The following is a 25,796-nucleotide window of genomic DNA, read 5'->3' on the forward strand; positions in this document are numbered from 1 at the left end:
GGGCACTAGGGACACCTAGCGGCGGCAGATGAGATTACATGACAGGCACAGGCACTGGGCTTGTGGGGCTACGGGCATCTGGGTGCACGAAATCCGGGTTCACATAGGTAAAACCCTGGAAATCCGCTTGGTCGATGCTGGCTAGGACCAGGCGGTCTGGCGGGGTCAATGCTGGCGCCGCGCGCGTGAAGAACTTGTCAAAGTTTTCGCCACTTCGCCCACACTGTTTTAGGAACGGTTGAAAAATTAAGCCCTGATAATCAGAACCTATGCACACCTCCCCCATGGACTCTGATGAAGGGTCCCCCCACCTCCTCACAAGGTATTGAAGCTCGTAAGCCCCACTCCCCAGGAACGGAAGCTGGGAGAGCAACTGACCGGTCGTGGTCTGAAAGGAGGTGCAATCTCCAGTCTTTCCAACCTCTCCCAGTCGATCCAACGGAAAAAGCCATGTGCCCGGATGGTGGGTTCACCATCTGGCCCTGAACCCAGGCGCTTTCCCGGGTGCTTGGTCAGGAACTGCAGAAGACACAAAGAAGGCCTGCTAGATAGCTCAGTGAGTAAAATCACTTGCCACCATGCCTGATAGATGACCTGAGTTCGATCCCAAGGACCCACAAGATGAAAGAGGAAAAATGACTCCCTAAAATTGTGCTCAGAACTCCTTATATGTGCTATGCTATGTTTGTGCACACAAAATCAACAGATTTTAAAAATGCAATTTAAAATGCCTTAAAAATCATGTGTGGTGGTATAAAGGTCAGAGAGAATAAAAGAATCATAAAAAATCGGGTGGGGGGGTCTTTAGTATCAGCCCTAGGGAGGCAGAGGCAGGCAGATCTCTGTGAGTTCTAAGCCAGCCTGGTCTACAAAGTGAGTTCCAGGACAGCCAGTGCTGTTTCACAGAGAAACCCTGTCTTGAAAAACAGAGAGAGAGAGAGAGAGAGAGAGAGAGAGAGAGAGAGAGAGAGAGAGAGAGAGAGAGATCCCAAAGAAGGAGGAAGGAAAGAGAGGGAAAGATGGGGAAGAGCTGGAAATAGGCAATCTCCTATGGGCCAGGCACTTCTGCACCAACTGAGGAAGAAGAAACTGAGGGTTACAGTCTGGGCGACTCATCAAGATCCCTAAAGAATAAAAGTCAAAGCTGGGAAATCAGCATAGGACCGACCCCAGACCCCCTGAACATGGGTCTCAGTTAGGAGGCCTGGGCAGTCTATGGGACCTCTGACAGTGGAACCAGGATGTATTCATGGTGCACGAAAAGACTTCTGGAGCACATTCCCCATGGAGGGATACTCCCTTAGCCTAGAGGCTGGAGGGAGGGCCTAAGCCCCACCCAAAATGATTTGACAGATTTTGATGATCTCTCATGGAAGGCCTCATCCTCCCTGGGGAGTGGATGGGAATGGGAGGGGGCAGGAAGGAATGGGAGGATGGGAAGGGGAGGGAACTGGGACCGATATGTAAAATAAGAAAAAAATTTAAAAAAGAATAAAAGTCAGAGGCATTGGTGGTAACATGACCAACCCAGCTCTATAAAGGCATTTTGGCATTTCCTGCAGTATGCAAGGATGTGGGTGCTGCAAAAGATGTTCTTGGTCAAGGATGACAAGGTGGCAAAATATTTTTTGCAGCAGATGGCCAAAAAGAAGTTTGAGTGATAGGAAACTTTTTCTAAGAGAAATGGCAACTGGGGTGCATGGGCTGCAGGTCTGGAGAAGCTGGGAGCTGGGGCTCTCACCCCCTTGCAGATGGCCACAGCTTCCCGGGAAAGTGACTTGGGATAGGTGACAGTTTGTTCCATGATGGCTTGAAACAGCTCCTCCTCATCTTCCCCATCAAAGGGTGGCTACAAAGGTAGAAAGAATGATGTCAGAGTGTGACAGGCTGCCTTTCCCAAGCATGCGTCCCTTCATTATCAATTTCAAATTCAACTATGGGGGGGGGACTAGAAAACCATCCCACCTTCATCTCCAAATGCCTCTCACACACACCCCAGTTCTGTGTATCTATCTACTCTCTGCCTGTCTTTTCCTGCTATGCAAATCAACGGGGTGTTAATTAGGCAATATATCATCTAATGAGAGAGGGAGGGAAGGAGAGAGATACACAAGAGGGACAGGGATTCAAAGAAGGAGAGACTGCAGGGAAGAATGGCAATTATTATCCTCACTAAAAGTGAAGGTTTGTTCACTTGTTTGCTTGACTGTTTTGAGACATGATCTCATATAGCTCAGGCTATGTAACCAAAGATGACCCTGAACTCCTAATTCCCTTATGTCCACACATAAGTGTTAGGGTTACAGACATGTAATACCACACACAGTTATTTTTAATTTAAAAACATCCCTCCCCCTAGGTGGGGGTGGGGGTGGTGCACACCTTTAATCCCAGCACCTGAGAGGCAAAGGCAGGCAAATCTCCGTGAGTTCGAGGCAGCCTGGTCTACAGAGTGAGATCCAGGACAGCCAGAGCTGTTACACAGAGAAACCCTATCTCCCCTCAAAAAACAAAAACAAACAAACAACAAAACAAAGAAAAACCATGAAGACCACGAGAAAAATGTGAAACAAAAGCAAAATTAACAGGAGTGAAACAATGTTTCAGGACCGTGGACAGCGCTATCCTGACCCATCTTCCCTGAAGATCAGCATATTTCTTTCAAACGGGACCACCTGTTTCTTCAAGAATAATGCCACGTGCACGTAAAAAGGGACATCCACTCTACGGGGCCATTAGTTAAGCTAACACCTCTCCACTTCCCCTTACCTGTCCTGCTAACATCTCATACAGCAAGACCCCGAAAGACCACCAGTCAACAGACTTCCCATACGGCTGGTAGGCAATGATCTAAAAGAGAAAGAGGAAGAGAGACTTTCTGAGACAGAGTCTCACGTAGTTCAGTCTAGCTTTGAACTAACCATGCATTGGAAGATGACTTTAAGCTCTTCTTTCTCCTGCCTCCACCTCCCGGGTGCTAGGAATTCAGATACATGACACCATATCTGGCTGTGACTTCTTTAAGACGTGCAGGATACCTTCGGCCTCTCTGTCTCTCTGTCTCTCTGTCTGTCTGTCTCTCTCTCTCTCTCTCTCTCTCTCTCTCTCTCTCTCTCTCTCTCTCTCTCTGGATCCTGACCCATATCAAGTAAAATATTCTCCACACTGAATAGTAAGAGCTCCATCCTTTGGGAAATCCAGGAAATGATGTTTATATACTTACCAGGTTCCTTTACTGTCATATATAAAGGTTACCTAAGGGCTGGCAATATAACAGCACATGACATGCACACACTCTCGAGAGTGCACACACACACAATACTTTTTTTAAGTAAAGAAGACAGACTTCAAAAAGTTCTCCTCCAACCTCCACAAGCATGCTGTGACATGTGTGTCCATGCATACACAAAATAATAAATGATAAACTTAAACCTAATATTTTAAAGACTATCTAGGCCAAGCATGGTGGCACATGCCTTTAATCCCAGCACTTGGGAGGCAGAAGCAGACAGATCTATGTGAGTCTGAGAAGCAGGACAAGTAGGGCTACACAGAGAAACCCTGTCTCAAAAAACAAACAAAGAAACAAAAAAGCCTGAGGGCCAAGGAACAAGTCCCACCCACATAGAATATTCTGAGTAACTACACCTTCTGTTTGAATGCTATGAATACAGAATACAGAGCTAATCTTTTTTTTTTTTTTTTTTTTGCTAAATCATATATCTTATTTTTGAAATGTTTCCTTTATTTATTTACTGGGGTACTGCATACCATGGCTTCCATGAGGAGGTCAAAGAATGACACTGAGGAGTCAGGTTTCTCCTTCCACTATGTGGGTTCCCAAATCATCGGTCCTGGGAGTCAGTGTTTTAAAGACCAGATAATGTTTTTTGGTTTTTTGTTTGTTTGTTTGTTTGTTTGTTTTTGTTGTTATTGTTTTTAAGACAAGATTTCATGTAGCCCAGGTTAGTTGTCTCTGTAGACAAGGATGACCTTGAACTCCTGATCCTCCTGGCTCTGCCTCCTGCATGCTAGGGTTACAGAAGTGAGCCACCATACCTGATTACATTCTTTTCTCTTTCCTTTTATATGTTCTTCTCCCAAGCAGTACAAGGTCTCACTACATAGTTCCAGGTGTCTTCAAACTGGAGACCTTCCCATTTGAGCCTCCCAAGTGCTGAGATTAAATATACGCACCACCACCCTTGGCTAAAACACTAGATTTTTTTTTTTGCTTGTTTGTTTTTAATAATTATATGTGTATTTATTATGTATACAGTATTCTGCCCAAATGTATCCCTGCAGGCCAGAAGGGGGCACCAGATCTCATTATAGATGGTTGTGAGCCACCATGTGGTTGCTGGAGATTGAACTCAGGACCTGTTAACCTCTGAGCCATTTCTCCAGCCCCCTTGTTTTGTTTTTTGAGGCAGGGTTTCTCTGTGTAGCCATAGCTGTCCTGGAACTCACTCTGTAGATAAGATGGCCTAGAACTCACAGAGCTCTGCCTGCCTCTGCCTCCTGAGTGCTGGGATGAAAGGCTAGCACCACTGTGCCCAGCTAAAGCAGGAGGTTCTTAAACCAGGAGAATTCTTGTTACAATAAGCCAGAGTCAGAGTCAGGACTGTGTGTGTGTGTTTCCACCTTGCTGCAATGAGTTCAGGTCACCAGGAACGTTTTGTGACCAATGACATTAACTACTTGGACCCTAGCACTGGTCCACTATAAAGGTCAAGAGGGAGCACCCCCAACACAATAGCCTCCATGGTTTAGAAAAGCCAGTTCTTAATACTACCCACTATAGTATGAACCTTCTAAGTATTTCCTCCAGCCCCTTAACACCAGGGAGTTCTTCTACTCATTGATCATATCCAACGGGAAGTTTTCTGCTCCCCTAGGGAGCTCCAGGGTCTGTCCTTGCCCTCTCAGAACATCAGGAGGGTGATGATCTACTTCTACTACAGAATGAATGAGGCACCTGGGCTTGGTGCTCAGATTAGCAAAGTGTTTTCCTGGCACACATGAAAACCTGGGTCTGAACCGCAGTAACATATAAACCCCAGTATGTTGTCAAATGTTAACCATTCTTCCAGGACCAATGGATGGATAGGCAGAGGGATCATAAATTGAAGGTCATCCTCATTTACACAGTGTTTCAGCCCAGGATACTTGATATCCTGTCTTAAAAACAAAAAGGGGAAGGATAAAAAGTCTGGAGATGGTGGTGCACACCTTTAATCCCAGCACTCGGGAGGCAGAAGCAGGTGGATCTCTGTGAGTTCAAGGCCAGCCTGGTCTACAGAGCGAGTTCCAGGACAGGCTCCAAAGCTACACAGAGAAGTCCTGTCTTGGGGTGGGGGTAGGGGAGAGCAAAAACCAAAAGGGGGCTGTGTGGCTTAGTGGTTAAAACTGCTTGTCACATAAACGTGAGAACCGGAGTTTGGATCCCCAGAACCCACATAAACACCAGGAGGGTGTAGCAGCCTTGGAAAGTGGAGGCAGAAGGCAAGCTGGCTAGGGAGACTAGCCTAATCGGCAAACTCTGGGTTTGACTGAGAGAATTTGCCTCAACAAATAAAATGGAAAAATGGTGAAGGATTCCTACCGTAACCCTGGGCTACCACACAAATGCACAAATGTGCCTACATCCATGCAAACATGCGTATACATGCATACACTACACACACATATACTCGCGCAGAAAAAAAATGGAAAATTTTCCTTAAAAATCAACAACAAAGCTACATGTGTTATCCATGAGCTGCCAAGCAATTCTGTACTAAAGGGTAAGCCCCACCCAGTCTGCACACAGGAGAGACAAAGCCTCACACCAGGCATAATGTTCTCAGGCCTTCCCACTCAAAACACGCTAGAAATAGTCTCCACCTTCTTCACTTTGGCATAGTGCATGCTCTACTCACGCTCCTGCAAGCTGATCCTACTCTTGGATGCTACTCATCCCCTAGTCCTTCTGGCTTTACCCATTTGAAGTAGATCTAACCCACTGTGACTGGCACCATTCCCTAGGCAGGACAGTCTGAAAGTGTATGAATGGTATGCGTGAGCAAATACATGTGTTAATTCATTGCTTTCTGCTTGCCACGTGAATGTGACCAGCTCCCCAACTTAAAGTGCTCGGCATATGGGTCTCTCCACTCAGGGCGTTGGTGGAGACTACCATGGATGGCGGCTGCCAAGATGCCCACAAACCTGGAACAAGCCTTGACTACTAGACAATAGCACCCGCAGAGCAGCAGGCTCGGGGTTACCTCCGGTGCTATGTAGTCTGGGGTCCCACAGAAGGTTCGGGTTGTGGACCCAGGGAAGACATTCTCTTTACACATGCCAAAGTCTGTGATCTTGATGTGTCCTTCAGCATCCAGCATCACGTTATCCAACTTGAGGTCCCTGGAGGATGAGAGCGCAAGCTAGAATTGCACAACAGTGGTGTGATGGTCAACTTGATACACTCCGCTACCCCCCCCAGGAAGACAGTCTCAATGAGGGATTTGTCTAGATCAGGTTGGCCTATGCACATGTTTGTAGAGGGCTTCCCTGATTACTTTTTTTTTAATTTATGTATTTCTTATTTTACGTGCATTGGTGGTGTGCCATGGGTGGCCAGTCCCCTAAAACTGGAGTTACAGACTATTGTGAGTTGTCATGTGGGAGCTGGGAACTGAACCTGGGTCCTCTGAGAGAGCAATCAGTGCTCTTAACCATTGAGCCATCTCTCCTGCCCCCTTCCTTGACTACTTTGATTGAAGTAGGCAGACTTCAATACCACTCCCTAGGCAGGAAAGCTCATGGGAAACACAAGATGAGCACTAGCTTCCTGAATTAATTCATTGCTCTCTACTCTTACCAGTGGGTGTGAACAGCTTTGACTTCTCCTCAGTGATGGAAACTGTGAGCCAAACCAAACTTTCCCTCCCCTTGGCCCTTTCTTTCTTTCCCTTTTTCTTTCTTTCTCCTTTGTATCCTTTCTTTCTCTCTTTGGTTTCATTTGTTTATTTTCATTTGTTTGTTTGGTTGGTTTTGTTTTGTTTTTCGAGACAGGGTTTCTCTGTATGGCTTTGGACCCTGTCCTGGAAACCAGGCTGGCCTTGAACTTACAGAGATGTGCCTGCCTCTGCCTCCCAAGTGCTGGAATTAAAGGCTTGTGCCACCACTGCCCAGTGTCCCTTGGTTGTTTTTCTTAGGTTAAAAAAGTGTGTGTGTGTGTGTGTGTGTGTGTGTGTGTGTTGTGTGTGTGTCCCTGTGTCGAGGTACCTGGGGCAAGGTGCAAAAGAGGATGTCATGGCAAAAGTGGTTGTGGCACAGGCCTTTAATCCCAGCATTCAGGAGGCAGAGACAGATGAATCTGTAAGTTCGAGGCCAACCTGGTCTCGTGAGTTCCAGAACAGCCAGGGCTACACAGATGAACCCTGCCTCAAAAAGCAAACAGAGGATGTCCTATCTCCTGGAGCTGGAGTTACTGGCAGTTGCGGGTCCTCTGCAAGGGCAGCAAAGTGATTTAATTGCTGAACAATCTCTCCAGCCCCCTTGTGGTGCGCTTTAGAACAGCAATAAGGCACAAAACCGGAGGCAACTAGCGTTCAGCATCCTGGAGCTGTGTGTTGAAATTCCATCATCCCCTTCAAGGGATGTGTTTCCCTCTGTGGAAAGTGCTGGGGATACTAACCTGTAGATGATGCCCTGGTTGTGAAGGAAGAAGAGACCTATCGCGATTTCCGCAGCGTAGAATCTGGAGGAGCACGTGGGAAGTTGGAAGGTTAATGACAAGACCACCCCCTCCTACCTCCCATTCCCTTCACCTGCGCTGAGACTTACGCTGCATGGGGCTCCTTAAACTTGCCCAGTTGCTGAATGTGATACATTAAATCCCCTCCGGTGACGTACTCCATCACGAAATACAGGCGGTCCTGGGGAGGAGTGGGTGTGGCTTAGCGTCAGGGACATACCACATCTGGACGGAAAAGCTTTTTGGTTTGGTTTGGATTGGGTTTGGGTTTTGGAGACAGGGTTTCTCTGTAGCTTTGGAACTTGTCCTGGAACTCGCTCCGTAGATCAGGCTGGCCTCAAACTCACCGAGATCCACCTGCCTCTGCCTCCCCAGTGCTGAGATGAAAGGGCTGTGCCACAACTGCCTGTCATCATATGTGTGCCTGGTGCCTTTGAGTGTCAGGAGAGGACATTCGATGCCCTGGATTTGGAGACTCAAGATAACTGTATCCTCAATGTGGATGCTGGGAACTGAGCCTGGGTCCTCAACAAGAGGAGCTAGAGCCATTTCTCTCTCTCTCTCTCTCTCTCTCTCTCTCTCTCTCTCTCTCTTTTTTTTTTTTTTTTTTTTTTTTTTTTTTTTGAGTCAAGATCTCAGCCAGTGGTGGTGATGGTGCACACCTTTGATCCCAGCACTTGGGAGGCAGAGGCAGATGGATCTGTAAGTTCGAGGCCAGCCTGGTCTACAGAGCAAATTCCAGGATGACCATGGCTAAAACAGAGAAATCCTGTAACGAAAACAAACAAGCAAACAAAAAGACAAGAAAGGTCTCATGCAGCTCAAGGTAGCCTTGAACTCACTATATAACAGAGGATAACCTTAACAAACTCATGATCCTCCTGCCTCAGACTTCCAAGTATTGGGATTACAGGTATGGTCTACCACAGCCATCTAAGAACAGCTCTTTCTGCCAGGGGCTGGAGTGATCGCTTGGTGGTTAACAGCACTGGCTGCTCTTCCAGGGAACCTAGGTTCAATTCCCATGGCAGCTCAGAGAGAGAGAGAGAGAGAGAGAGAGGAAGGGAGGAGAGAGAGGAAAAACAGCTTTTTCCTCCTGCCCACCTGGGACAGACATGGAGACCTCCCGATTCACTTAGCCAGTAATCCAGAGGAATTGGACAAACACACAGGAAGGTTCCAAGATTCTAACCCCGGTACCGAAGAATCTCCTCAACTCTATCTCTGTTACTCTAATTACCCAACTTTCTAAGAGACCCAGAGAACTGGATTGATATCCAGGAGCATTGAATCTCATGCAACATCAACACACACATCTAATGCTAGCCGTCTGGGACTAGAGGTGATTAGGCTTCATTTGCAACTATTATTTTTTGTTTATTTAGGGGGAACTAGTACATATAGATGGTGTATGCATGCGTGTATATGTGTGCACTGTGTATATGTGTTCATGTAGGTATAAGTATGCATGTGTGTATGTGTGCATGTAGTATGTGCATGTATGGGGTCAGAGGACATAGGATGTCCACCTCAATCTCTCTGCCTTATTCTCTTGAGGCAGGATCTGTTAGTGAACCCAGAGTTAAGGTAGCAACCAGTAAAGATACTGTTTCCATCCTCACCCCCACAACACTAGTATTACGGGTATTCACGAAGCCACACCTGGCTTTCTACATGGGTGACAGAGATTTGAACTCAGAACCTCATATGTGCACAGCAAGTGTTCCTACCCACAAGCCATCTCTCTGGCCCTTATTATTATTTACAGGATCTCCACCTCTGTGGGCCAAGGTAAGCTCAATTTCATGACAATCCTCCTGCCTCAGCCTCCCAATGCCAGGATGACAAATGTGTGCCACTAATACTCAGTTGCCTGAAATTAATTTTTGCTTGGTCAGAGGCCAGAGAAAGTGAAGTCATCTCCTCCCCAAGCCATGTGGATTCTAACTTCTTGTTCAATCCCTCAGTCTCAGGGAAACACCCTTTCATGACTCATCCTTTGGTCAGAATCCAAAAGTGATGAGCTCACTGTAGAAGTCCAATCATTCTGGGTGTGTCCAATTAGAAGACATCCCTAAGGCCTAGCATTCACAAAGCCCTAGGTTGATTCCCAGCATGGCATAAACAGGCTCATCCTCCAATATATAACAAATCCAAGAGCAACCTGGACTACCTGAGACCCTGTCTCAAGGAAAGAGAAAAAGAAAGAAAACATTCCCATATAACTCCTTTCTGGGCACAAAGTCTCAGAACACTGGCTACAGGCATTGGAAATTGAGTATATAGGAACCACAGACATTCTAGCAACACACACTCAGATCCCACCCTCCGGCCCTGCCCCGCATGGCACCAGCATCCCCACCCCCCACGGGATCCGACTTGTATGACCACATTCATTCATCTTTAAAATTGATTTTTATGGGAGGTGGTGGCACACACTTTTAATCTCAGCACTTGGGAGACGTCTGAGGCAGGCTGATCTCTGACCTTGAGGCCAGCCAGGCCTACAGAGTGAGTTCCAGGACAGCCAGGGCTACACCAAGAAACCTTGTCTTGAAAAAAAAAAAAACAAAAAAGGAAGAAAATAATAAAATAAATAAAATAAATTTTTAAAATCATTTTAAGTTATGTATATTGGGGAGCAGGCATGTGCATATGAGCTCAGGGATCCCCAAAGACCAGAAATATCAGATCCCCCTGGAGCTAGAGTTACAAGTGGTTTACCAGCCACTACACAATTGATGGAAACCAAACTCAGGTGTTGTGCCAGAGCAATGCGTTCTCTTCACTACTGAGCCATCCCTCCAGATCACTCATTTAATTTACTTTGTAGCCCTGGCTGTCCTGGAACTCGCTCTATAGACCAAGCTGGCTTGGAACTCACTCTGCCTCCCGAGTGCTCGGATATAAGATGTGCACCATCACCCCCAGCCTTGTTCATTCATTTTAACAATTTGTTCATAGTTGTATGTGGTATGTAATAAGTGTGGTTACATGCGCATGAGCCAATGTGTCCCATGTGGATGTCATGGTGTCTTCCTCATTGCCTGGAGACAGGGTCTTTCACTGAACTGGAAGCTCACCAAAATGACAAGCCTGGGGACCCACTTGTCTCTGGCCCCCAATGCTGAGACTGTGGAACACACAGATACCTCTGACATCTTAAGTGAGGACTGGGATTCGAACTCAGGCCCTCACACTTGTGATGAAACCACTCTTACCCAAAGTGCCATCCATCTCTCAGCCCCGGCCACATCCTCTCAGAGCACCACGGCTTCTAAACCATGAGCCCATCCCTCCTTCCTCACCGGAGTCTGAAAGGTGGAGTGAAGCTGTGTGAGAAAGTGGGGCCGGCCTCCGGGACCTCGGCCTCCCAGTGCCAGCACGCGCTTCTCCACGAGGGTGCAGTCCACGTCGTCATCCTGGACTATGACATCTTTTTTCAGGATCTTGATGGCATAGAGCTCATCGGAACCTCTGCGTTCTGCCAGCATCACCTACAGACACATGGCCGAAAGCTCCAGTCCATTTGTGACACCCAGTGCTACAGGTCCCTGCACTGCTCCTCACATAGAAGCCAGCATGAAAGCCCCTTCCTCCTCTCTTTGGGAGGACTGGGTGTTCTGCAATTCCATCTACTCCCCTCAATAAAAGTACTGGCATATTTAATTTTTATCACAGTCATTTGTTATGGTGAGTGTGTGGAAGTTAGTGACAACTTGGGGGAGTCAGTTCTAACATTCCATCACTCGGGTCCTGAGAATAGGACTCAGGTAGTCTGGCTTGGTGGCCAGCACCTTTATCTGCTCTGCTATCTCAGTGGCAAGTGCCTTTACCTGCTGAGCTATCTTACCAACCCAGTATTGATATACTTATAGCAGAAATATCCAGATAGCCTATCTTTTTTTTTTTTTTAATGTGCATTGGTGTTTTGTGTGCATGTCTGTGTGACGGTGCTGGATTCCTGGAACTGGAGTTACAGACAGCTGTGAGCCACCATGTGATTGCTGGGAATTGAACCTGGTTCCTCTGGAAGAGCAGCCAGTGCTCTTCACCGCTGAGCCATCTCTCCAGTCCAGTTAGTCTCCCATTCAAACTTCCTCCCTAAGGAATAGAAATCCAACCTCTCTACAGGCCTCCTCCCCTTCCCCAGAACCCCAAGGAATCTAACCTTCCCAAAACTGCCTTTCCCTAGAACCATGAGGAAGCTGAAGTCGGAGATATGCAGGCGTCCTGGGCTTGCACTGAAGAAGCATCTCTTGGAGTCGGTGGGGCTGGGGGATGGGGAAGGGATGGGGGAGGAAGAGGGGCCCATGCGCACTCTCTGTGAGAAAGAAGAGAGATCCAGAGACAGTCAGAACCTGGAGATGTCCAAGAGACACAGCACCCCAAAATGAAAAGGGCCAAGGAAGACAGAATGGAGAGAAAATGGCATTATCCTCATTCTGTGTTTAGCTTAATAACTAATAATCCCAGCCTATAATCCCAGCACTAGGAAAACTGAGGCAGGAGGATCAAGAGTATAAGACCAGTCTGGGCTACAAGACCTTGTCTCAGAAAATGAGAAAGAGGGGAGAGATGGGGGGGAGGCAGGGAGGGAGGAGGAGATACAAAGTAAAAAGAAAATTAAGAAAGAGAAAGAATAAGGAAGGGAGAGAAGTATTCAGTGAGGGAGAAAGGGAGGGAGGCAGGTAGAGAGGGAAGGAGGGAGAGAGGGATTCTCCATTGCTTGCCCCGTGGATCTATTATTTAACTAACACCTAGTCAGATCCAAAGGATCCACATCTCTAGATTTGTACCTGTTAGCCTCTAAACCAAGACTCCTTGACAGGTCAGCAAAAAAAAAACAGTAGGGCCTCACTGCCACGTATTCTGGAGATGGGACCTGGGAACTTGATCTAAGGGGTCTGAAGACAATACTGAATTTTCAATGATTTAAATGATGTTCTCATCATTTCTGGCCTCTACCTCTAGTGGAGGGAGGGGAGAGGATCCCATAACTAAACTGCAACAGTTGCCACACGTGTCCCTCTATACCCACTGCCATCCTTTCTAATATGTTCTCTGCTCTTCAGGCAAAAGGACCAATTTAAAAATAAATAAATCAGGTCATGTCTTCCCTTTGCCTTCAAAGCCTCTAACAGCTTCTGTGTATTAAGATTTTTATTCCCTGCAGCTTCAAAACCAGGCTCTGATCGGTCCTGAGAATCCTTCTCTCTGCCCCTCCCTTTCCTTCCTTGATACAGACTCTGGCCTCATTCACCCAGTCCTCTATCTTCCCTCAAGGCTTTGGGAGGTGACACCGAGTCTTCCTGAAGGCTATCCTGTCCCATCTCCTGCAAATTGTTTCTCCTATAGACCAGAATCAAGCGTCTCCTTCACAGGTTTCTCCTGACTGTTTTTATCAGGGTCACACGCCTCTCCTGAGGCCCATGTGCTACCATGGACAGCTCCTGAGTGGCCCTGAGTAATTAGCATCTCTACATCAGGGTGACTGCTGGCTTACTCCCTGAGAGATCCTACACAAAACAAAGTGCCTGGAGCAGAGCTGGGGTTCAAGAAAAAGTGTATATGTACCTGTGCATATGAGATGGATGGATGGATGGACGGACGGATGGACGGATGGACGGACGGATGGACAGACGGACGGACAGACAGATGTGTGGATGGACATAAAGAGACAGGAAGAGACCGAAAGTCAGAGTTTTTTTTTTTTTTGGGAGGGTGTCTGTGTGTGTGTATGAGAGAGGGGGGAAGGAGGGAGGGAAGGAGAGAGAGAGAGAGATCTTATATAGCCCAGACCAGCCTCAAACTTGCCATGTGCCTTGAGCTCTTCATCTGCCTGCCCCTACTTCCCAAGTACTAGGATTACAGATACAAACCATCCAACCCAGCTTCAAGAACTATTTATTACAAGATGTGTTCTTGTGCAGAAGGACAGTCTGACCCTCTGTATTTGTGACTCAATCACCAAGGGGGTCTCATCATAACCTCATCTAAAACATAAGTGTAATAGATATAATTTCCACCATGCCCCATTTAATACCCAAATGATCTCAGGATACAACACAGCTCTGCCTGGAACGCTCCCTTCTTGCTTGGCATAAACACAGGCATCCTCCTGAGGGATGACAGGCATCCTCTTTGGTGCCATCTCCTTTTCTCCCCCACACCCCTTGATCTAACTTCATCATCCTTGTTGCTCCCAGCCCTCCTATCTGGCTTCTACCCCAGGGGCTCACACATGCCCCTCCCTCTGCTACAAGGCCCTCTTCTGGGGATGCTCACTCCTTGTCTTGCTTCATTTAGATCTTTGCCCAACAGTCCCTTTCTCTGGTAAGACTTCTTATTGCAAGCTCACATTATTATCAGCAGAATTCCCAAAAGCTTCTCGGAGAAGACTGAGTATCACCAACAGAATCCCCAATGCTACTCAATGCTCATTGTTTTCCTTATCGCTTATAACTTCATAACATATTCTCATGTACTTTTACTTTTTTTTTTTTTAAATAAGAGGGCTGAATAGGGAGTTCTATGGATTCTAGGAAGGTGCTCTGCCTTTTGGCATATCTCAGCCCAGCACTGGGGGATCCTAGACAAGAACTCAACCGCTAAGCTATAATTTCAGCATCTCCCCCCCCCTTTTTTTTTTTTTTTTTTTTTTTACTTTCCATTTTGAGACAGGGCCTCACTAAGTTGACCCAGCTATCTGAACTCACTCGATAGCTCAGGCTGTCCTCGAACTCATTCCACAGATGGCAAGCCAAGAACTTGTGATCAGACTAGCTGGGATAGCTGGCCTGCACTTCAAGGCCAGATGCCATGTCTTGCATCATGGGTGAGTTGTAAGAAGGAGGGACTGATTTGTCTTCTAGGTGACTAGACCCTTGCCTGGTACACAGAGACGTGCTAATTTTTTTTTTTTTTTTGAAACAGCACAGGAGGGAAACAGTCTTACTGCCTCCCTCCCCGTGTTCTTCCCTCCTTCCTCCCATCTGCACTCTCTAGGAAGTTGTCCTGACTCTTGGGCTGTGCTGGCTCCCTGGTGCCTGGAGCTATTTCCACCATCAAACGCATCCCTGTTCTGATGTCTCAGGCTGCCTCCTTCATTAGAGAGGAACCCTAGGGAATGGCCTGATTCTACACTCCCACCATGCTTCGGAAAATAGTGTTCAATGAGAAAGTGAATGAACACAGAGGACAGTGTCCTGACCACAGAGAGACAGCAAAGCTCAAGGTCCAATTCAAGGAGAAGCCTTCACTGTCCACTCACTCCAGTGTAAACGAATGCCTCCCGCAGGCCTTTGAGGTTCCCTGTGCTACCTGTAATTGAACTCAAATAACTATGATGGTGGCCCTGCCTCATGTAGTCCCTGATATTGTCCAACAAACATAAAGTAGGTGCTCAACTTATGTGTAAAGAAGTGAAGACAGGAAATCAGAGAGAGAGAGAGAGAGAGAGAGAGATTCAAAGATGTTTGAGTGATACTCACCTCATACAATTCCAAGGGGTAATTACAAGCCTGGAGGAGAAGAAGAGCTACTGTCAAGACCCCTTGAGAGGTAAATAATTGCCCTAGAGCAAAGGCCCACAAGGGCCCCTAATACCCCAAAGCCTTGGGGATGGAGAACAACAATTCCCATGAGACCCTATGGCCTAGACACCTAAGAATTGAGGAAAGAGCCCTGGAGTCTCTGGGAATTGTAGTCCCAGCACCAGTGGTATACCAGGGATAGAGGGCAAAGCCAGCTCTGAAGTTGGGGAGGCTGGGCTGGGCTCCCCTGGGGGGGGAGCCAGTCAGTCAGTCAGTCAGGGTACCTCAAACTTCTGGAGGAGGCTGCAGTTGTCAGCATCGGCCACCGGTACATTGTAATACTCGCCCTCCTCCTGGTTCAGTAACTTGTACCTGACATACAGACGGAGACCAGGGCCGGGCAGAGATAGAGGGAAGCAGGGCACCCATGGGAGAGGCAAAGACATCCAAAGGGGGGTAAGTGACACAGAAAGACAGACACAGAGATGGAGAGAGAGAAAGAGTGAGATATGGAGAGAGGAGGGAGGAAGAAGGGGAGAGAAGAGGAAGAGGAGGAGGAAGGAGAGGAGAAAGGGGAGGAGCTATGCTGGAAGATAAAGGGGGGGGGGGAGATGGTGGCCTAAAAGAGAGACCACGTATGGAGGGAGAAGGTGACACCCAGGTCCACCGCCAGCATAACCCTGTTTCTCACCATCCATCCACAGGGGCCTTGAGTAGCTCTGAGACACCAAAGGACATCGCACCCATGAAATCGTTTCGGGATGTTCTGTCCCAGTCCCACACCTCCACACTGAGGCGGCGCTCAACGTCCCCTGGCTTCAGGTTGCTGCGGGAAGGGTGGGAGAAGAGTGAGTAGCGGAAGTCGTGGCTCCCCGCTTCCTCATCCACCCCAGGCACTGGAGGTTTGCCCGCCCACCTCTGGCACTCAGAGAGTCTCCCGCACCGCACCGGGGCAAACGGGGCGGTCACAGGTTAAAAACATAGCCATCCCTCCCCCAAATCCTTGGTGCCTCCCATCAGTTCCCTGGTCCTTTTCTCTCTTTAGTCTGAGTTTCTGCGCTCCTCCTCTGGCTCTTTGTCCTCCCTCATGCCCTGGTTCCCCTCTCCGTCCTTATCCCCTGCCAACCTCCCCCTCCTCTGTTCCTCACTTACTCCCTCCCTCCCCCCAGTTCTTCTTCTTCTTCTTCTTTTTTTCTTTTTTTTTTTTTTTCTTTTCTTTCTTTTTTTTTTTTTTTTTTTTGCATTCTGTTTGGTTACTTTTTTTTTTTTAATTTTTTTAAAATTTATTTTATATAACCTCCCCCCAGTTCTTTATTTGGGGTTTGTTTGTTTGAAACAAAGAGTCTCCATGTAGTCCGGGCTAGCTTTGTACTTGCCTCAGCCCCCATGTTACTTCCACCACAGGGATGCACAACTATGCTCAGCCTCTTGTTGTTTTTTGTAGACCTAACTAATTGCTTCTCTCTGTCTGTCCCTGTGCCCTTCTCTTGCTGCACACCCCACTTCTGCTCCTCTTCTCTGGTCATCCCTCCCCCCTTTTTTCTGTTCTACTCATTGTGACCATCTGTCTGAGCACCTGTGCATCCATCATCCTTTCCTCTCATTCTCTGACTGCTTCCTTAACAATTTAAATATTTTGTATGTGTATGAGCATTTTGCTGGCATGCGCTATGCATCACGTGTGTGCCCAGTGCCTGTACAGGCCACAGGAGGACATCAGGTCCCTCGGAACTGGAATTACAGGAGGCTGTGCCTTATAGGCTGGTACTGAGATTCCAGGTCCTGGACAAGAGCAGTACCCATGCTTGACTACTGAGCCATCTCTCCAGCCCCTCTGCTTCTTGAGAGACCTGCCTTCCTCATTCTCTGTCTCTCCTCTGATCTCCTCACTGTGACATGTAGGGTTGGGGTTGGGGAATAAATACCCAGACACCTACCCCTCAGCTCCTGAATCCCCATCCCTCTTTCTCAACCATTCCATTCCTGTCTCCCATCTTCTGCTGTCTCTTATTAGAGATTGCCCCTATCCTAATACCCTGCCCCCAAGCACTCTGGGGTTGTGTGGGCTACTAGGACCCTCCGTTGCTTCTCTGTCAATCATCACGGCCCCAGAGCTCACAACACAAAGGTCTCGTTCCACACGGGATTCAGCGTAGCTTTTACAGTCCTCGTCTTCTGCTTCGTCAGGTTCCGAGGGTCTGGGATGAGCTTCAGCTTCACATAGGGATCAGACAGACCATTGGGATCCATAGGGATGAGGTTCCGGGCCTCACCAACTGAAGGCAGAAGGCAAGGAAGGATGACTTGGGTTAGAGGTCCAAGTAATAGCTCCCAGCCCTCCCGCAGCCAGCAATCAGGAATTCAGGATCCCAGCCAGAAAGATGGCTCAAATGATAAAGGTGGCTGCCATCAATCCTAATGATCTGATGTGGCTGGTTGTACATTCTCTGTAACACACAAGTGCATACATGCACATGTGCATCCAATAGACAACTGTTTTGTTGTTGTTTTGCTTTTGGAGACAGAGTTTCTCTGTGTAATGGCTCTGCCTGTCCTGGAACTCATTCTGTAGACCAGGCTGCCCTCAAACTCACAGAGTTCTGCTTGCCTTTGCATCCAGAGTGTTGGGATTAAAGGCATGAACTACCACCACCCAGCAGATACCGTTTTAAAGCAATAAAGAGGCTGGAGAGATAGATGGCTCAGTCATTAAGGATACTTGTTTTACTGAGCATCTAAGTTTGATTCCCAGCACCTACACAGTGGTTCACAGACATCTATATAGCCCCAATTCCAGGGCATCTCACATCTTATTTTGGCCTCTGTGGGCACCAGGTACACACGTGGTGCTCATGTATGCACTCTGGCAAAACACACACAGAAAATAAAAAACAATATTTAAAAAAAAGAATTTAAGGTCAATCTCTCCTCTGTGAGTTATCTTTCTACCACCTAAATCCAGTACCTAAGGCCTGATGCCTGGAACATGTGCCCAGAAATCAATGCATTTCTTCCACGAGGACTCGGGAGTCTGGAGTCGGACTCGGGAGTCTGGAGTCGGACTCTGCTGGGTAAGATCTTGCCTCTCATCCCACCCTCTCAATGGCCACTAATTGGAAATCTGGGACGGGGGTGGGGGATATGACTCAATGGTAGAGTGCTTGACTAGTAGTCTCAGTCCCCAGTACTAGCACACCACACACACACACACACACACACACACACACACACACACACACACACACCATGGTGTTGCATATCTGTAAACCCAGCATTTGGGAAGCAGAGTCATACAGGCCACAAGTTAGAGACCAGCCTCTACCACATATCTAGTTTGAGGGCAGCTTGGGCTATATGAGATCATAGCTGGAAAGGGATCGGATAGATGGAGACCTGTGAGGATGGGGTCAGGGATGTGGACGGTGGTCTACAGAGTGTGTGGCATCCTGGTTCCCAGCATAGAACACCCTGGATGAGTTCAGCCAGCCTCAGTTCCAGATTGGGGGCATGGCTAGCCAGGAGGCATGGCCTCACCAGTGATATGGATCTCGTCTGATGTGGGAGCCCGGATTTCCAGTTGCAGACGTCCACGGCGCTCTGTGTGGTCCACGCCGCACAGGGAGGGAACGCTGCGTACACAGCGTCGGTGCACGTTCATCTCGCAACCTGGTCGGACAAAAACAGAGATAGTATTTCAGGCCTAGGCGCTCACCATTCCTACCTTAAATCTCCCCTCAACCCCAGACAACGCATTTTGGTTGAAGAAGGAGCTCCCTCTAGTGCCCTATCTGGGCTGGAACAGCAGGCATCCTGCCTGGCACACTCACAGGAACATTTCATGCCCTGGTGCACCAGCCCGTAGAGGAGGGACCCACAATGGTCGCAGAAAGTAGGGCTGCTGTAGCTGTGCAGGCGGAACTTGTGCTTGTTGCGAGGATCCTGGGGAGCCGAGAAGAGTCATTAGTGACATAGAGTTGAGGGAGGGACATAACACTCTGAGAGGTGATTTTTAAAAATGATTTAATATTATTTTTGCGTATGCAAGCCTGCACGTGAGTGCAAATGAAGGTGGAGGCCGGAAGAGGGCGACAGATCCCCTGGAGCTGGATTTACAGGAAGTGTCACGGGTGTTGGGAATGAAGCTCAGATCTTCTGGCAGAGCAGCAAGTGTTCTAAAGTGCTTTGCCATCTCTCCAGCCTTGGGATTTTTGCGCTTATTTTTAGGCTATGACACAGGATTTCATTTAGCCCAGGCTGGCCTTAAGCAATATGTAGTAGAGGATGACTTGAGCTTTCCTGATTCTCCGGCCTCCAACTAAGATTGTAGGCGTGGACCACCAAGTTTGGCATAGAACTACCAACGGAGAGGTGTCCCCAGCCCGAGAGAAACCCTTTAAATTTTCTTCCTTCGGCCTCGGTGTCAGCTTTCTGCTCTATCTTGCTCCTTTCAGTCTCCACAAATTCACTAAGATCCTGCTGTGTGCCAAACCCAGCACTGGATAAATGCAATTAGAAATCGGTCACGTGGAGGAGCTGGAGTGGTAGCCCTATAAAAATGCCTGTCTGGTATTCGTGGAATCCTCTAATCCCCAACACCCCATAAACTGGGCGTGGTGGTGCCTGTAGGAGGGTCAGGAATTCAAGATCGTTATCCCCCTGGTTGCAGGGCAACTTCAAGACCCTGTCTCCAAAAACAGAACAACTAAAACCCTCAGTCACCTGATGTCTTTCTAGTGGAGGGTGTCGGAATAGTAAACACAGAAAATAAGTAATATGGTAAGACAAATGGCCATAGCCATAGCCAGAGGGGAATGACGCTGCGTAGGGATCATCCGAAGCCTGGTGGTGCGAGCCTGTCATCCCAGCTATTCTCAAAGCTGAGACAGGTGAAGCAGAAACTGAAGGTTAGCCTGAGCAACACAGAGAATTCAAAGCCAGCCTGGGTAACTTAGTGATACCCTGTCTAAAAACGTTAAAGGGGTTGAGAGTGTTGCCCCAGTACTAGAGCACCTGTCTGTTATACACGAGGGTCTGGGTTTGATCCCAGTACTTCAAAAAGAAGGGAGGGCTGGGAAGAAAGAGAAGGCAGGGGGGGAGGAGGAACAGGTGGAGGAGGGGAGAGAAGAGGAAGACGGGAAGAAGGGGAATGGAGAGGAGAAGCAGGGAGGAGACAAGGGGGAGAAGGAGAGAATGAGGAGCAGGAAAGAAGGAAGAAGGGGCTGAGAATAAGGAGGGAGAGAAAGCAATAGAGGAGGAGGAGGAGGAGGGATGGAGGAGCAGGAAGGATAAAAGGAAAAGGAAATGAAAGGAGTGGAGGAGGAAGGAAAAGAGGAAGACGATGAGGAGGAAACTGTCAAGTTGGAGTCTCAAAAAGGAATGCTCAAGGGAGGTTTTATTCACAAAGTGGTCAGAGCGTGAAGGTGAGGGCTCCCGGGATCCTTCCTGTGTCCACACCTCCCCCTGCTTGGTCTCCAAGGACCTGTGAGCCACCTTCAGCCCCGGGCTGCCTTCCTGCAGGCTGCCTTGGCTGGGGCCCCACGCCAGGCAAGAGTTAGTTACAGCAGGCACCAGAGGGCTTGACTAGATTACCGGGAGACCCACAGAAGAACTTATTATGTGGGACATGCCCACTGCTGCTAGTCTGACAGCAGTTATTGTGGTGTCGTGGTTATTAGGAGGGTTTTATTGCTGGCCCTGAAGAGTTCAAATAACAGCCAGGTCACTTCCCAGATGTGTGATTTTTTTTTTTTTTTTTTTTTTTTTTTGAGCAAATTCATCTCCCACTTTTGAGCCCCAGCATCCTCTTCTGTCAAATTGAAATAAATATTCTTTCTATGTCTTAAAGCAACAATAGATGCAGGAATTTAGGACATCAGCCAGTACCTTCCCCACCCACACTCCACCATGCAGGGTAATGTCTAGTTCTTAGAAAACTGTCTTGCTTTCCCCTCCTTCCTGCCTCCCTTCCTCTCTATCCCTCTCCCCCATTTTTCTTTTCTTCCTTTTTACAGGCTGGCTCGGAACTTATTGTGTAGCTCAGGATGGTTCTTGAAATCCTGATCCTCCTGTCTCTGCCACTGAAAATGCAGGCATCCATCACCAAAACCAGTTTACACAGTGCTAGGGACAGGACCCAGGCCTCCTAGGCAGGTACTCTGCCACCTGAGCTCCAGCCTCAGATTTCTCTTTTTCTGAGCAAGCATTGGAAGACTATGCTGAAGGGATGAAAATTAAGATATTCCTGGGCTTTCATTTATTTTAGTGAGATTTCCATCTTCACTCTTTTAGATTTATTATTGTATGTGAACAAGTATCTTACCTGTATGTATGTATGTATGTATGTGCACCATGTATGTGCCTGGTGTCCATAGAGATCAGAAGAGGGCATTTGACCCCCTGGAACTAGGTGGTTGTGAGCCACCACCTTAGAACTGAACCTGTGTCGTTACAAGAGCAACAAGTGCTCTTAACCCCTGAGCCTCCCCTCCAGCCCCCAGTGTTCTATTTTGAACTTGTGTGTGCATGTGTACGTGTGTGTGCTAGAACATGTGCATGTGCATGTATGTAGACACACATATGGAAGTCAGAGGACAATTTTTATGAATCCATTCTCTTCTTCTACTGTGTGGGTCCTATGGATGAAATTCAGGTTGCCAGCCTTGGCAGCAAATGCCTTTGCCAGCTGAGCCATCTCGATGATTCAATATTCTACTTACTATACATTTCAGATACTATCCCAAGCGTTTGACTCAACTGATACTGGGAAATGACCCCATATATAGGCCCAATTCTCACCTCACATTATATCCTGGGAACTTAAGATATACTATAAGAAATTAAGCCAGCTGTTTCCACACACACCTGGCATCTCAGCATTTGGGAGGCTGAGACCTCAGTAGAAAAGGGGGTTTGAGGGCAGCCTGAACTACACAGAGAGATTCTGTCTAAAAACAAAACAAACAAACAAACAAAAAAAAACATAGAAACATGTGGTGTGGTGGTGCATACTTTTAATCCCAGCATTCAGGTGGCAGAGACAGATGGATCTCTATGTAGCCAGCCTGGTCTACATAGCAAGTTCCTGGCCATCTAGGTAGGACTATATAGTGAGATGCTGTTTCAAAGAAAACAACAAAAACAAGGCATCCGAAAAAAAAAAACAAAACCAAACAAACAAAAGACTTTTGCTCTCTCCCCAAGGAACAGAAAAGACTTTAAGATATACTTAAAATTTTTAAGAAAGATAAACTGCAAGAGATAATTCCTCATTCATACAGGGATTGTCACTCAGGTCATGTGTTCTAGTTCAAGAGTCTCTGCTCAGATGAGAGCAGAAGAAAAAGAAACAACTAATCTAATCTTATGAGCAATTATACGGTTCCAAGCCTACAGTGGGTGTAAAATAGTTGATGAGTATGTATGTAATCAGGACCTCACCAAACACAGCTAGCGTTGGAGGCAAGCAGGTGCACAGGCAGGCAACAACATACCCTGGCTCTGGTACACAGTGGCGCTCAATACGTGCCCAGTGTAGTCACATCCTCTATGCAAATTTCTGTTTCCTTCACATGACAAGCAGGCAAGTGCCTCGTGAGTCTCTGTGGATCTTTCTTGTTGCATTTTCTTTGGGACAGTGTCTCAATTTTTAGCCCAGTCTGGTCTTGAACTCATGATCCTCCTGTCTCAGCCTCCCGATTGCTACCCTCCCTATCTACAAATCATATGACTACCTTTTGCCTTGTACCAAACTCTGGGAAGAAACGATCTTTGTTGACCTGCTAACATAAGATTGGAAATGTTTAGATGTATATACTACCCCATTCAGCAATGTAGCTGCTCAAATCTAAAACAATCTCAACACATCCATTTCACGATGCTGATGGCAACCATAGAAAGAAAACATCTCCATTACCGTAGGCAGTTTCGCTGCCCAGGACTGGGGAAGAATCAGGGGCTTGATGAGAAAGTGAAGGAGGAAAAACTAAATGGGTGGCCAGGGTTGACTGTGTTCATCAGCCCCTGCTGTGCAGAGGGACAGGGCCAGGAGGTTGTGGATCTCCATGTATTCATGTGTGAGTCTATGTGGTGTCTGTGCACTGTGGGGGTCTCTCTGAGCCTCTCTAAACATCTAAAGGTCTTTTCCTGTTTCATACACACACCCTTAACATGGGGCCAATGTAGCTCAGGCTTGCATGGAACTTGCTGTGTAGACAAAGTTGGCCTTCAACTCCAGATCCTTCTGCTTCCACCTTTTCTGAGCTAGGTTACCTGGCTTGTGCCCTGACATCTGGCTTTCAATTTCTCTTTTCCTGCATCTCTGTCCATCTTCCAAGGTTCTCTCTATTTTACTATTTCAGTATTGGCATTGATCTCTCTCTCTCTCTCTCTCTCTCTTGATAGCAAATTCATCCTTCCAGTGATGACGTTTGATCCCTCAACCCCTGCTTCCTCTCTGTCCCCTCACCTGTGTCCCCAGCCTCTTTCAGGCCCCTTCTCAGTCCCCCTTTTCAGGCCAAGGGCAAGGAATCTGGGCCAGACTAGCTCCCCCTATCTCTCCAGCCCCCCTCCCCTCCCAGCCTTAAAAATAGCAAGAGAAATTGGGACGGACGCCGAGGGGGTGAGGGCGGGGACATGGCCTGAGGAGGAAGAACCAGGTGTCTGGGCACTCACGTCCGTCTGGGGCCCCTTTCCAGCGCCTGGACACTCGAAGGTCACAAATTCGTGGCATCGTCGGTGAACCACAAAGCTGCAGACTGAAGATGAGAAGGCAAGAAACACAGAGGCAGGGAGAGACCCCCAATAGATGCGAATTCAGAGCCAGACATTCCAGCCCAGAGAAAACCACAAAAAGAGAAATTCCCACATACAGTGTCCAATGGAGAGAAAAATCAGAGGAGAGAACCAGACCACGAGCCACACGGAGACAGAGAGCAGGACCCAGAACCCCAAGAGGTAAACTTGAAGGAAGACAAAAAGAGACAGAGAAACACAGTGACACAACAACCCCCCCAATGTGCACACGTTGCAAACGCACAGAGAGAGAGAGAGAGAGAGAGAGAGAGAGAGAGAGAGAGAGAGAAAAGCAAGGAGAGAGAGAGGGTGTTTGAAGAGAAACAACAGAAATATCCTTAGACGTAGCAGAGAGCAGCAACTTGAACAGAAGTGAGTCTGGGGGGTGCTGCCTCGGCCCGCCCCCCACCTTGAGTCACTCTGTTCTCAGCCAAGTGGCAGCTGGTGTTTTAGGACTCGCCCCCCTCGCCCGGCCCCCACCCGCCCATTAGTGACCCCACCCGGCCTGCCCCTGCTTTAGGATGGATGGTGTTGCCATAGCAACGACAGTCTGGGGAGGGGGAGCTCTGACTTTGCATCTCAGAGCCCCTTCCCCCCTTCAGCTCCCCTTTTCCAAATCTCCCTGTTCCCATGGAAACAGATTCTCCAAATATCTGTCCCCACCTGGAGCCGGCCGAGGGAGGGGCCCCCAGCACCACCTCCGCGGTGGCCCTGCCATCAGAGTTTCCTCCCCACCACAGGCTGTGTCTCTGCCACACCCCCCGCCCAGGGCTCCCCCGCGCCTCTCTGGGGACCACAGAACACGTGTGTCAGCCGCCTCAGCTGTGAGGTCCCAGCCTCCACCCTCGGGGGTCCCAAGAGTCCAGGTCCCAGCTCTTACCTTGACATTGCAGGCCCTGCTTTCCAATGCCCCTGGAAGAATCAAGGATCTAAGGTCAGTGCAAAAGGGGTGCCAGGGCCCTCCCACCCTTTGCAAGACATAGGTTTGCGGCTTCCCATCCTCACCCAGGTGTGCGAGTGAGGCTCAGTCTCCTTCTACTAGAACCCAGAAATTCTAGTCCCAGCTCTTTTTTCCTTGGACCCTGGAATCCAGCTCCCAGCCCCTCTTCCCTCAGACCCAGGAACCCAGACTTCACCCACACATCCTTCAGCCCAGGAGTGGGGGCTGCAGCCCCTCTTACTCAATCGCTTGGGGCCGGTGTGACATGACTGACCCTCAAGTCCCCTCTTCTTCCAGCCCGCTCCCCCAGCCCGCTTCCCTCACCAGATGAAGTCGGTACAGTGACTGCAGAAGGTTGGCTGCTTGAAGAAACGAGCGGTGAACTTGTGGCTCTTCACCTCGTGGACCACCTTCTGCCTCAGCGCCCCCTTTCTGCAAAACAGGGGTCGGGGTCCCCCCTCTGAGTCGCCTCCGCCGGGGCCCAGACCTGCCATGGCCCCAGGAACGCAGCAGGGACCACGATCTGGCCCTTTTTCTGAGGAAACAGGTGGACGGGAATGGGGGGACTCCGCAGATTCAGAGATGGGAAGGACAGGGGCGAGGCACCTAACGGTGCGCAGCGCAGGGCAGGAGGCAGCACCCGGGCACCGGCTCCACCGAGGGGTTTGCAGGCGGGTGGGGTCAGAGCAGAAGGCAGGGGCACCGAGGAGCCGCAGACACGAGAGACCGTGGCGGCGGCGGCGGGAGCTCCGGCTCCGGCACCTGCTGAAATGTAGAAGCTGGGGGT

General features: G+C 48.5%; 1 protein-coding gene across 1 annotated transcript; it reads right to left on the bottom strand.

Moving 5' to 3' along the window:
- Positions 1–25,758, bottom strand: Prkcg (protein kinase C gamma). The gene is made up of 18 exons (XM_051207246.1): positions 25,334–25,758; positions 24,950–24,981; positions 23,950–24,032; positions 19,107–19,218; positions 18,814–18,945; positions 17,399–17,555; positions 15,971–16,105; positions 15,564–15,651; positions 15,238–15,267; positions 11,916–12,068; positions 11,053–11,241; positions 7,834–7,925; positions 7,685–7,747; positions 6,270–6,408; positions 2,770–2,850; positions 1,742–1,849; positions 379–519; positions 1–223 (listed from the first exon to the last, which is right to left on the bottom strand). The coding sequence occupies exons 1-18, from the start codon at positions 25,501–25,503 to the stop codon at positions 35–37; spliced, it is 2,094 nt and encodes a 697-aa protein (XP_051063203.1). The 5' UTR covers positions 25,504–25,758; the 3' UTR covers positions 1–34.
- Positions 25,759–25,796: the final 38 nt, after the last annotated feature.

The sequence above is a fragment of the Phodopus roborovskii genome, unplaced genomic scaffold (assembly GCF_943737965.1).
Source record: "Phodopus roborovskii unplaced genomic scaffold, PHOROB, whole genome shotgun sequence".
NCBI classification, from domain to species: Eukaryota; Metazoa; Chordata; class Mammalia; order Rodentia; family Cricetidae; genus Phodopus; species Phodopus roborovskii.